We start from the raw sequence: 13689 nt of genomic DNA, 5'->3' as shown, positions 1-13689 counted from the left end.
AATTGCATATGAAAGATGGTATGCAGGAAAAGTACATATGGTTTAATGTAGCAGCTCAATAAAACAAGATTCCTTTGGATTGAGGGAAATAAAAATATCTTTTTGTGGCCAGGCGCGGTGGCTCACGCCTGTAATCCCAGCACTTTGGGAGGCTGAGGAGGGCAGGTCATGAGGTCAGGAGATGAGACCATCCTGGTTAACACGGTGAAACCTCATCTCTACTAAAAATAAAAAATTAGCCGGGTGAGGTGGCGAGGGCCTGTAGTCCCAGCTACCCAGGAGGCTGAGGCAGGAGAATGGCATGAACTCAGGAGGCGGAGCTTGCAGTGAGCCGAGATCACGCCACTGCACTCTAGCCCGGGCGACAGAGCGAGACTGCGTCCCAAAAAAAAAAAAACTTTTTGTTTCTGAGATAAATATGCATGCCTCTGAAAAGAGTATGTTCTCCTATTTAAAAAGCACAGTATGTACGACAGCCAAATCTATACTTCAAGGACTCTAGGAAATCTAAGTGAAAGTAATAGTCCTGAACTTTTGGTGCTCTCAGAAACATTCTGGTGTAACCATTCAAAATACACCCTGGACCCCAATTCCTGAGATTGTGATTCAGTTACGAATAGACTGAAGTCTAAGGCATCTATGCGTGTGTGTGTGTGTATATCTGTATATGTATATATACTGGGTTCTACAGGAAATTCCGACACACTGAAGGTTGACATCAAGCACTGAGACTGTTTGAATGAGCTAAAAATGCACATATGAATCTTCTCTTTCAGACTACTCAGTCATCTCCTTATCTTGAGGCTATACTCTTACCCTCCTGAAGTTCTCACCATTCAAAATATCTTTCAGAATGCTTCTTTTGGAAAGCCTTAAGGGACAGCTTACAGTCATGCAAGAAAATAAGTTCCATTACTTCACATCTGGGGTGTGTCTAAAAAATGAGATTAGCCTCCTGCATCCTGCCATCTTATTCTCCTTACTTTGTTGAGTGACTTTTGAATGTTTCTGAAAGTCATTAACCCCAAAAAGATGAAAATTTACCATGATTGAGAGCAGTCAAAAGAATGCGCCAAAAGATAAAAACAGCAATAGAAAATTAACATTCTGAGCACACTGGCAAAGGCAGTTTTCACCGAAAACTCCCAAGTTGACAACTTTAAGGAGACAACTCATTTGGAGATAGCCACTTGAGTGTATCTGTTGAAAAAGACACATTATATTTTATACAGTCTGTTTGGGGCAATGTGGGAAAAGAAATGACAAGGGAAGTCCTTCTCATCAGTATGAGAATTTTTTGCTCTATGCATCCCTTGTATTGCTTAACTTCCAAAAATGATAATTTTTTTTTTTTTTTTTTTTTGAGATGGAGTCTTGCTCTGTCGCCCAGGCTGGAGTGCAGTGGCATGATCTCGGCTCGCTGCAACCTCTGCCTCCGGGGTTCACACCATTCTCCTGCCTCAGCCTCCCGAGTAGCTGGGACTACATGCGCCCACCACCACGCCCGGCTAATTTTTTGTATTTTTAGTAGAGACAGGGTTTCAACCGTGTTAGCCAGGACGGTCTCGATCTCCTGACCTCGCGATCCGCCTGCCTTGGCCTCCCAAAGTGCTAGGATTACAGGCGTGAGCCACCGTGCCTGGCCAGAGAATGTTTTAGTCACTGTAGAAACTTCAGCAAGATGGAATGCAGAAACAAATGCTAATTGCAATCCTAAAATTGTGATACTTGCTTTTATTCAATTTTTTCAAAATGAAAAAGATTGAGCAGAAGGCAATGGCAAGAACTCAGTAATCACAGTGTTACTGAGAGGCCAGATAAATTAGGCTTGTGTTCTAAAAGAACAGAGTGACTTAAAAATATTCAGCAAACAGCTGTTAGTGAAGAGCCCAACCAAGCAACTGAAACAATCCAATCCACTTGGGGGCAGGGCTGAGGACACGTGGTGCTGATCAGTCTATTCAGTCCTTGTATTTCTTTGGACATGAGACAAACTTCCTATTTCATGTTTCCCAATCCTTTGACAAATTCCAGGCTTTCCTATTAATAAACATACAGAATTTACCATTTTGTACAGAATTTAGCATCTGCTCTGAGAAAAGTTTCTCCTAGAATTACATTTTCAATTAAGTGCTAAATTAACCAGAAAACTCTAGGGAGACTGTCAGGAAGTGTGAAGGTCAAGTTCTGCTTATGCTGTCCTTCGTTTCTCAGGGTTATATAGTATTTCAGAAAGTTAATATCAAAATTGTCAAGGTCATCAAAAATAAGGTTAAGAAAGTGCCAGTCACAGCTAAGAGGAGCCTAAAGTGACACAAAAACTAAATGTAATATGGTATCCTGGAACAGAAAAAGGTATTAGATAAATGCTAAGATAATCTGAATAAACTGAAGACTTTAGTTAGTAATCACATATGAGTACTGGTTCAATAATTATGGCAGATGTACCATACTATTGTAAGATGTTAATATAAGGAAGCTGGGTGCAGGGTATATGCAAACTCTCTGTACTATCTTTCCAGCTTTTCTGGAAATCTAAAACCATTTTAAAAAATAGAGCCTATGGCTAGGCGCAGTGGCTCATGCCTGTAATCCCAGCACTTTGGGAGGCCCAGGTGGGCAGATCACGAGGTCAGGAGTTTAAGACCAGCCTGACCAAGATGGTGAAACCCCGTCTCTACTAAAAATACAAAAATTAGCTGGGGCATGGTGGTGTACACCTGTAGTCCCAGCTACTCAAGAGGCTGAGGCAGGAGAATTGCTTGTTGCTTGAAGCCGAGAGGCGGCAGTTGCAGTGCGCCAAGATGGCGCCACTGCACTCCAGCCTGGGTAACAGAGTGAGACTCTGTCTCAAAAAAAAAAAGTCTATTTAAAACTAAAAAAACCCCACCACTCAAAATTCAGATCATTAGCTTACATAAAACAAGTCTTTACAGAAATGGATTTCTGCCAAAAAAAAGAATCAAAAAACTGACAATATGCTCAGAAGTCCAGTGCATGGGTCTGAAAAAGTACTGTTCTCCAAAGGGCCAAGAACTAATGCAGATCAGAACCCCTGGGTTTTCTTCCCTAAATCTACTAGTGACTCCCATTATGTATTCATTTTCATCTTTTATTCTTCCTCTTAAAAAAATTGTACTGGACTAATGAGAATTGGCCTGGCCTGGGGAAGGAGGAGGAAAATATAACTGAGGGAAGAGAACAATCTCTGCAATAAAGAGATAATCCACTCAGCCATAATGGAAAAAAGGGAGATCCTGTACCTTAACAACAAATATTAAATTCCTGAAGAAAAAAAGTGTATAAATACAAGTTACTGTCTTATTTCATATTCTGGGGAAAAAGCTAAGGACATGACTGGATATAAGTTTTAAAGCAAAAGAGCTAATTGTAGACGAAAAGAAATTTTTAAAAATGCCTTCACAACTTTAAGCATCTGGGCGCAGTGGCTCATGCCTGTAATCCCAGCACTTTGGGAGGCTGAGACAGGAGGATTACCTGAGGTCAGGAGTTCAAGACCAACCTGGCCACCATGGTGAAACCCCATCTCTAAAAAATACAAAAATTAGCCAGGCATGATGGTGGGTGTGTGTAATCCCAGCTACTTGGAAGGCTGAGGCAGGAGAATCGCTTGAATCCAGGAGGCAGAGGTTGCAGTGAGCTGATATCACGCCATTGCACCCCAGCTTGGGCAACAGAGCAAGACTCTGTCTCAAAAAAAAAAAAAAAAAAGAACTTTAAGCATCTGATTCAGTGAATGAGTAACAAAATACAGTCAATTCAAGAGCGGAAAAAATGGCCCAAACCTTACAGTTTTTCCAATTAACCTGAATTTTCATTTTAACTCCAAGAGACATATAACTAAAAAACTTCTATGTTAACCTTTAAACCACTGAAGACTTTAAATATTAATAGTATGCCTTTAATGACACAATAGTGTAGCATCAAGTACTTTAATGTTTGAAATGAATAAAACAAAATCTTGGGCTTGGCACACAGAACCAGAGAGGTATTTAGTATTAACTAATGAATAGGTAGAAAAGATCTTGAAAACGCCTTGTTTGTCCCGAAATTAGAAAGGTGCTGGCTGGGCATGGTGGCTCACGCCTGTAATCCCAGCACTTTGGGAGGCCGAGGCAGGCGGATCACGAGGTCAGGAGATCGAGACCATCTTGGCTAACACGGTGAAACCCCGTCTCTACTAAAAATACAAAAAAAAAAAAATTAGCTGGGTGTGGTGGCGGACGCCTGTAGTCCCAGCTGCTCAGGAGGCTGAGGCAGGAGAATGTCATGAACCTGGGAGGCGGAGCTTGCAGTGAGCTGAGATTGCGCCACTGCACTCCAGCCTGGGTGACAGAGCGAGACTCCGTCTCGGGGGCGGGGGTGGGGGGAAAGAAAGGTGCCAATTTTGAAATAGTAGAGGAGAAGATGGGATTAAAATAAAACCAATCTCATTATTCAATAGTGAAAGTGGCATTCTCTCAGTCCACTCACATGTTTCTCTTTCAAACCACCCTGTAAGAAAATGTGTTTGACTCCAAATGTCTGACAGTTTGTGTAAGATTATAAATTTTTTTTTTCTGGTCAAGTTCTCTCATGAATAAATCCGTCTTAAAGTATTGGTTTTATACTCCCAAGTGTTTGATTTAATTGAAAATACAGGCCAGGCTCAATGGTTCACTCCTGTAATCCCACCATTTTGGAAGGCCAGGGCAGGAGGACTGCTTGAGCCCTGTAGTTTCAGACCAGCCTGGGCAACATAGTGAGACCCCACCTCTAGAAAACATTTTTACAAAATTAGCCAGGTGCGTAGTAGGCGCCTGTAGTCCCAGCTACTCAGGAGGCTGAGTGGGAGGGTCACTTGAGGGTGCAGTAAGCCATGATCAGCCACTCCACTGCAGCCTGGGGGATAGAGTAAGATCTTGTCTAAAAACAAAAAAAAAAAAAAAAAGAAAGAAAGAAGAAAGAAAAAAGTACAAAGTACAGTAGTTTGTACTGAACATTAGAAAGTACTTTGTCTAAACAGACATTCTAAAACCTAGGTTGTTCAAAAAATGTACTGTGGGGAAAACTAAACTGGAGGAGTCAAATAAAACAGTACTCTGTAAACCAGGTTTGTCACTCTCACATTAACACTAGAAGGATTAACAAGCAACTAATGGTACTCTCTTAGTATCTTTAATGTACATTTTTAAAACTTTAAAATATTTTATAATTTTCAAACCTACCTAGAAGAAATAATATAACTGACTCCCCTCATCATTGAGTTTCAACAATGATCAATATTTGGCCTGTAAGTATATGTTAAGTATATGTTAGTTATATTCACATTGTTGTGCGACTATCTCCAGAACTTAAAATTGGAACTTTTAAAACTAGAGTTCATATGCTGACCTGCAGAGGAATGAAGGTTTTAAAAAATAGTTTAAATTTAGAGTTTTAAACTATTGTTGTCCATTAAATAAATAACAAAATGTCAAAGATAATTTATTCTTTTACAAGACAACCTTTTTTTGTTACAATTCTGAAATCTTTGCCCTTTGTTTAAGACATGTATAAAGGCTCCACATGGAACCCAGAATGTATGTAATTGCACACTCAGGATTACTATGAAATCTGGCACTAATCAAACTGATACGGTGCTCCTTTCAAGTTAGCTGTCTCTTCAATCAAGTCCTTCACTGAAGAAATTTCAAATCACAAGTATAAATCTCTGTAGTTGTACTTCTTTACAAAGTCGTATAATTGAATCTCTTTATAAAAAAAAAAAAGGCTTTTTATTTCTAGACCTCTACTTCAAGTGAAAATTAAACAATTCAATTCATTAGGCTGCTTTCTGGCAGTCTACCTATAGGTTTCACAAACGACTTTTCAGAGAGGTATCTCAGGAGTTCATCGACTGGCAGACCTAGTTAACAGGCCAACCGAACTACAGGGCACTCACAGGTTTCCTTTTTTTCTCCCGGATTTACTTTTATGTCGCTGGACTACAGGCATACTTAAATCTTATTACAGAGTATTTCTGAATTTCCATTCTGACTGTTCAACCAGTAGCAGTGATAAAGAACCTGATTAGGGTCAATTTCAAACCTCATTCAGGTCTGTACTATTCTCTTGCTGTAACTAAGAATGAAAAGAGCTGGTTGAAACCAAACTAGGTAACAATAGTAGTAAATGCACAGGCAGGAAAGGTAAGTCACAGGGGACTCCCTCTCCCCACCCCCTGCCCCTTTTTTTGCAATCTAATTTTTAGAAATGCTGGCATTCTGTACTGCATTCAAGGCCCTTTTCTAGTTAAGGGCAAGAAAACAAACAACTCTGAAAGGCTGCCTAGAGAATTGACAGAAATATTACAGATACCTTAAGAGATATTTTATAACAGAAGTTAAAGTAATATGGTTCTCATAGGTTGCATTTGGTCATTCAATTGCAAGCCTGAGACCCAGAACACAGAAAAGTACCGTTTAAATACACATAAATACTTAGGCCCAAATTAAATCCACTACCAGCGGTCACATGTTGAGCCCTGACTCGCCTGATTTCTGCAATGGAACCACACTTCCTAATCCCTGAGCATTTGAAGGCTATATAAAGCTCCTTTAGGGGCACTTGTTTCCCACAACTCTGAGCTGCCAGGAAGTTAAGACAAGGGCATCTAAAGGCCTTAACGCCCAAACTGGAAGGCTTTAGGCTAACACCCTGATTAGAGATTAACTACTCTGAAAACCTGGAACATATTTTAAATGCTTCCCGACTTTCTCATTTCTCTGTATGCAGACATCACCTCAGTGCTGTATAGTCATACTGTAAGCTCTATTTTAGATGCTGGGTACAGTACGTATATAGAACGGCCCACAGCGGCTGGAGCCACGCATGGACCCATTTGCTGTGAGCGGGGTGGGGAAGTCAAGTGGGTTCAACGAAATCTGATAATCCTCCATCCTCCATCCTACCTCCCCCATTCATTCCAGATTTTCTGCGAGGTAGGGTGAGCAACGAAGTGGGGAAGAGTGGTTCCCCAAACTGCCCAGGGCCGGGCGCGTGCCTGGGCGGCCCCTGCTCCCCACCCATCCCTGGCGGGAGGTCCTCACCTCGAGCTTGTCTGTCAGCTCCTTATGCATTTGCTCGTACTGCCGGCTCATATCCTGGTTCCTCTCGAGCAGCGCCTTGCCCAGCCGGGCCGCCAACACCAGATCCTTCTCCTTCTGCCGGATCACCGACAGCAGCTCGGGGTCCTGGGAGGGCGGCGGCTGCGGTCCGGCCCCCTCGGCCAGAGACCCAGGCTCGGCCTGAGGGTGTTCCCCGGGGTCGGACGGCCGCTCCCCGGCCGCCAGCAGCGCCAGCTCCTCCTCTAACGCCAGTTCTAGCTCCGCGGAGCCCCCGGGGAAGGAGATGAGGGCGGCGGCGGCGGGACTCCGGACTGCGTCCCCGGCCGCGGCGGGCAGCTCCATGCAGCAGGCGCTGTCCGGCTCGGCGGGTGCTGAAGCGCGGCCGGCCAAGCCCAGGCAAAAAGCGGACATGGCCCGCGCGCGCGGAGCCCGCAGCGGTGCGGCCCGGCCCGCGCGCGCCAGGCTGCAGGGGGGAGGGGCCCCGCCGCGCCACCCCGCGCCCCGCGCCTCGCCTCGCGCCGCGGCACGCGCCCCCGGGTCCCCGCGAGCCCTGGGCGCGGCGCGCGCCGGCCCGCCCCTCCCCCGCGCCGGCGGCACGCGCCCCCTCCCCCGCCCCCGGGCTCAGCTGCTCACGCGCGCGCGGGAGGAGGGAATGGGGGTAGTGGCGGAGGAGGTGGTGGGAACGGGAAGTCTGGGGAAGGGAGGACTCAGGAACGGAGACTGAGGGGCGGCGAAGCGGCAGGAGAGGAAGCGAGGAGGAACGCCGCCGCCGGGTTCTCAGCCGCCCTGTTGCCGCTGCCGCTGCTGCTGCTGCCGCCGCCGGCCGGGCAGCGCCTCACGGGGCGGGCTGCGCTCTGCTGTCGCCGCGACGCTCGCTGCTGCTGCTGCTGCCGGCGGCCTCTCTCTGCAGCCGCACTCCATGACCCCCGGCTCGGCGGCAGCCCCAGCAGCAGCGGCGGCGACGGCGGCTGCTGCTGCTGCAGGGACCGAGGCGGCGGCTCCACATCGCGCGCCGCGCAACCCGGTGAGCTCCTTCCTGCCTTCCCCAGCTCCTCCCGGCTCACCGGGCCGGCAGCGCCCCGCCCCGGGCTTCCGGCCGCGTCCCCCTCGCCCCGCCCCTTGCCGGCGCCTGACGCGCGCGGGCACCTGTTCGCCCCGCCCGCGCGGGATTCGCCAGCTCGCGGGTCTCCTCAGCAACGCCCAGGTGGCGCCGGCGGCCTTAACCCCTGCGCTGCCTCACGCCCTGCGGGCTGCTGCGCGCGCCGCCTGCGGAGGCGGCTGGCGCATCCCTAACGGTCCTGGCTGCCTCACCGCGCGGCCACGCCCCCAGCCTTGCACCCACTTCGGGGTGCGGTTCCGCCCTCAGCCTACCTCACAGCTCGGGTGTGGCCACGCCCCCAGCTCTCGTACCTCGGGGTGTGGCCTCGCATCCGGCCTCGCTCTCACCTCGGACGGAGCGCGGCCCCGCCCACCGCCTGAAGCTCACCTCCGGGCGCGGCCCCGCCCCCAGCTACTTGGAAGCCGGGGCGCGCCTCAGAGTTCTGTTTCCGCAAGTCTCTCTGGTGGTCTCTGCGGCAAAGGGGACTGAGGACATTCCTCCAAAACTGGTGGCCCGGCCCCGAGAAAGACATACCGTGACGAAATTTAGGTCTGGGCCCCCAAGAGAACTAAGCAGTCAGGAGAGGGAGCCCTAGAGAGCAGTAGGAGGAGGGAGGACTTCGGAAACCAGGCATCTTCATGCTGATGAGTCAGGGATATGAAGGACCAGATGCTTCGCAGATCAGCAGCCCGGAGAGAAAGGGTTTCTGCAGAGAAATAACGGAAAAAAACTGCTCACAGATGGGAATACGAAGCAAAGAACCTCCCTAATAATAACTACCGTTTATTCGGCACTCAGAGTGTGCCATGTCCTATATTAAGTGCTTGATAGTCATTATTTTAGATAATCCTCACAAGAACCTTATAAAATCAGTACTGCCGCTTGTCATTTTAACAGAGAAGGAAATTAAAGCCTGAGATGGCGTCGTCTGCCCAGGTCATTACAACTGGTAGAGTCAGGATTGAGATCTAGCCAGGCCGACGCCAGGGATCACGTGAACCATTATTCTTTATTTTCTTCACATAAAGCAGTCTTGAGGAAGATAAATGGTACTTTGTGACCAAGATGGATTGGGTGGATATGGAAGGAACACTTCCTCAATGATTAAAGGAAGGTTTGGAGAGCCTACTGGGTGACTTCCAGTCATTCCTTGGCGTTGACCTCGTTGGTGGTGCTACTTGTCTCCTATTTCCAGAAACAATCCCATCTAAAGCTAGAATTCGTCCCTATTGCTTCCTTTTCCTCTTGGACAGACAACCCATTTTTTACTTGGATCATGCCTTTCTTCTTTTCGTCCCAGTGAGATGGAAATTTCAGAACATCAAGAGGCTGAAATGGGTCAAATAGTTTCTCATGGTTTTTATCGCTTATTAAATTCAGAGCCTAAACAATATTCAAGTTTTAACATCGTTACCCTTAGACTGAAGGCCAGAATCTGAAAAGCTCCTGGGCCTCAGGGCTGGCATTGTTCACTTGTTGACTGGAAAGGAGACAGACAGTTGAGGGATTCCCACATCAATCTTAGAGCTAAATTTCTGCAGTTGACCATGTTACCATTCCAGCAAGGAAATGTTCTAACACTTTTTATTATGACCTCTCACCTTGAGCTGGAATTGTGGGCCAGAGGTGAGATCCAATCGCCACTTCCTTTTGTCTTATTTGAATCACAGAAGGACAAATTTCTCCCTAATCTGTCTGGAGACACATCAAGAACAAACAGGGCCAGGCTCTGTGGCTCCTGCCTATAATCTCAGCACTTTGGGAGGCTGAGGCAGGAGGATTGCTTGAGCCCAGGAGTTCAAGAGCAGCTTGGGCAATGTAGAAAGTAAAAAGTTTCCTCTTCAAAGCTTCCCTTCTTGTTAAAGAATGAATAATAAGTGTTAGAAATAATGGTTTCTTTTAAAGACTAACTTCCTTCAAGCCACCTTACTTTATGCTAATAACTCTCTGTTAAGCCCTTTCCTATGTAGCTGTTAGATCTAAGGGAATGAGTACATTCTATGTCCATGTACTTTAACCAAGATATCTGTGCTGGACGTGCTCACTGGCATGTCCCAGCTCGCAGCCTATGCCCCTTCCTTATTTGGGAATGTTACTGCTTTTCTAAGTCTTTTCATAAATAACTTCCTCTTTTCCTTTGTTCTCCATTGCTTTTACCTATTTAGAAAAGTTTTAAGTTGTTAGCCTATCAGGTTCAGTTTAAACTGTAAGGTCTGGCTCCAGCCAATGGAGACAAGACACAGTAACAGGGACAAACTGCGTAAGGGATAAAAATTGCTTCTTTCCTTTATTCAGGTGTGCTCTCGCCATTGTTCCAGCTGTGAGGAGCACCCTTTCTGCAGAAACTAAAATTGCCTTGCTGAGAAAACTTTCTGTCTAAATGCTGATTTTTCCTTGTGGTACCGAGGAACAAGCATTCTGTTTCTAAATAAACTTTTTACTTATAACGGGCAACATGGCAAGATCCTGTCTCTCCACCGGCTGGGTGGCTCATGCCTATAACCCCAGCACTTTGGGAGGCCAAAGTGGGAGGATCTTATAAGTCCAGGAGTTTGAGACTAGCCTGGACAACATGGCCAAAACCCCATCTCTACAAAAAATACAAAAAAATTAGCCAGACATGGTGGTGCATGCCTATAGCCCCAGCTACTCGGGAGGCTGAGATGGGAGGATCGGTTGAGCCTGGAAGATCAAGGCTGCAGTGAGCCCCGATCATACTATTGCACTCCAGCCTGGGTAACAGAGCAAGAACTTGTCAAAAAAAAAAAAAAAAGTTTCAGCTCTTTTTCCTTAATGCAGACATGCAGCCTATCTTTCAAAAAATGACTTTGTTTACCTTCCTTGAGCTCAATGGTCCTAATCTGTTCCACTTATCTGTTACTGTGAAAATGAACTGTTACAATACTAACTCCAGCCTCTGAATTTCCTTCCTAACAATGTTCCACTGCTGAACCTTACTAAGAAATGTTCACTTCTTACAGTAGGTTTAGCTCTAAGCACTGTCTTCCTGGGAGAACCAGCCCAACTTTGCAGAACTATTCAAAATAGTGGTTCTTAAACATTTTGGTCTCAAAATCTCATTACACTCTTGGGCCGGGTACGGTGGCTCATGCTTGTAATCCCAGCACTTTGGGAGGCCGAAGCAGGCAGATCACTTGAGGTCAGGAGTTGAAGACCAGCCTGGCCAACATAGCAAAACCCTGTCTCTACTAAAAATACAAAAATTAGCTGTGCATGGTGGCATGTGCCTGTAGTCCCGGCTACTCAGGAGGCTGAGGTGGGAGGATCGTTTGAACCTGGGAGGCGGAGGTTGCAGTGAGCCAAGGTCACGCCACTGCACTCCAGCCTGGGTGACAGAGTGAGACTCCATCTCCAAAAAAAAAGTTTTAAAATAATTAATTCATTTTAAATATTTATGATAAACTTATTATATGTAACTATAATGAATTTTTATGAACAGTAACTATATGGTCCTAAATGTAAAAAAAAACTAGTGAGAAGAATGGCATTATTCTTCATTTTTGTAAACCTCTGTAATGTATGGCTTAACAGTAGAAAAGTAAATTCTTGTATTTGGATATATCTGTAATGTATGATATTTTGAAATATATGAAGAAAATTTGGACTCACAAAGATATGTGGTTGGGAAAAGGAGGAATATTTTAGTAGCCTTTTCATTCTGGATATTTTTCTTTGATATTACACCCAAACTTGACAAGTTATAGTTTCTTTCTTTCTCTCTCTCTCTCTTTCTTTCTTGAGGCGGAGTCTCACTCTGTTGCCCAGGCTGGAGTGAGTGCAGTGGCGCAATCTTGGCTCACTGCAACCTCCACCTCCCAGGTTCAAGTGATTCTCCTGCCTCAGCCTCCCAAGTAGCTGGGACTACAGGCATGTGCCCCCACACTTGGCTAATTTTTGTATTTTTAGTAGAGACGGGGTTTCACTATGTTGGCCAGGCTGGTCTTGAACTCCTGACCTCAGGTGATCCGCCCACCTCAGCCTCCCAAAGTGCTGGGATTACAGGCATGAGCCACTGCACCCAGATGACAAGTTGTAATTTCTTAAAGTTTAGTTGCAATGTGAAATCTAAAACCATGTCAAGGAAATCCCATTGATCTATTTTTCACTTTGAATGGATTTTTTACATATGTATGATTGATTTATAACAGCATGTATTTTCATTTGGAAAATGTCTGAGTTATGCAGATCTTACAAATATTGTCACTTGTCATTACACAATATCAGCCTAATCACATTCATTAATATCACCACCATTGATCTCATCATAAAAGTCTTTAAGTATTGAGAAGCTATTAAGCTTGAGTTTTATCATTAGTAACAAATATTTTCAGTTGTTTTCCTTGAAGTAACAGACTTACTTCATTAATTCTTGAGAAAATGTCTGCCAAATACCCAAATCTGAATACCACAGTTTGTGTCATTCATTCAAGTAAAAACAGTGTTCCATGAAAAATGTGGCTAGTTAGTTCCCAACTCAAACGGAGGTATAAGTGCTTCACCTCAAGATAACCATCATACTTCAGTACACAGCAGAAGTGCTTTGTGGGTACTTCCCATTTCATCACATGAAATATTAAAAAGATGTGCATTCAAGGGTCTGGACTTAATAGAAGTACTGCTTCGTCAGGGACATTGGTTAATGAAACTAGCTTCTGTTTTTTCTATGAGCACATGAAAGTGAAGACTACCATGTGTACCAGCACAGCTGGGTAACACTGCCTTGACTCATGCTAAGGTATCAGTGGTGTTACCTATCATTGCCTTTGCACTGTCAGTGCAAATGTCAGCATAATTACAAACAAAAATAGTATTAGACAATTAGCATTATTGTGAAATTAGTTTGCTATTGTTAATAACATTAGAATGATAATCCTTACACTTACTATGAAAACAGTTCTTTTGTTGGTAGCCCTCTGAAAGACTCTAGGACCTTTAAGAGCTGTTGCACCACACTCTGGGAACTGCTGATTCAAGTCCATTAGGTCAGCCTTGAGGTAACAGAATGAATATATACCTGCCTACATGGAAATTAGTGCCAGGATTTAAAACTCATTAAAGACAAGTTGTGAAAACCGTCAGACTTCTGAGAAGCTTATTAAATTTATTCTTCATGCTAGAACAACAGCAGCTAAAATACATTTAGCACTGTGCTCCTTACATCCTTTATGTAACACTATCTCTTTTAATCTTCACAATAGCCCTATAATGGTAGTGTGTTACACCAATATATACTAGTACATGATACTATGATGCTAGTGTTTTAGACCTGTCTGTCTCTAATGGACTTGCTCTTAGTTTCTCTGCCGCACTTCACTTTTTATCACTTATGTATTCCTTTAAAATATATTTGCATTAGTGTTAGCTTTAGTGCCTGGATAGTCTGGTAAACTTGAGTATGACCACAGTTTACATACTTACATACTATGGGTGAATTTCCACATAAATGCTATTACATCACTA

The 13689-nt window shown here is 45.0% G+C and overlaps 1 protein-coding gene across 3 annotated transcripts in view; it reads right to left on the bottom strand.

The window, feature by feature from the left end:
• BICDL1 (BICD family like cargo adaptor 1) overlaps positions 1–7733 on the bottom strand; it is a 103057-nt gene extending 95324 nt beyond the window's left edge. For all 3 annotated transcript variants that reach the window (XM_054444068.2, XM_054444070.1, XM_054444069.1), the window contains exon 1: positions 7092–7733. In XM_054444068.2, the coding sequence (XP_054300043.1) occupies positions 7092–7520 (429 nt within the window). In that variant the 5' untranslated portion in view covers positions 7521–7733. The remainder of the gene's footprint in view (positions 1–7091) is intronic.
• Between the last annotated feature and the right edge of the window lie 5956 nt (positions 7734–13689).

The sequence above is a fragment of the Pongo pygmaeus genome, chromosome 10 (genome assembly GCF_028885625.2).
Source record: "Pongo pygmaeus isolate AG05252 chromosome 10, NHGRI_mPonPyg2-v2.0_pri, whole genome shotgun sequence".
NCBI lineage: Eukaryota > Metazoa > Chordata > Mammalia > Primates > Hominidae > Pongo > Pongo pygmaeus.
Note: the sequence above shows the minus strand (reverse complement) of the source record. Positions and strands in the feature narration are given on the sequence as shown.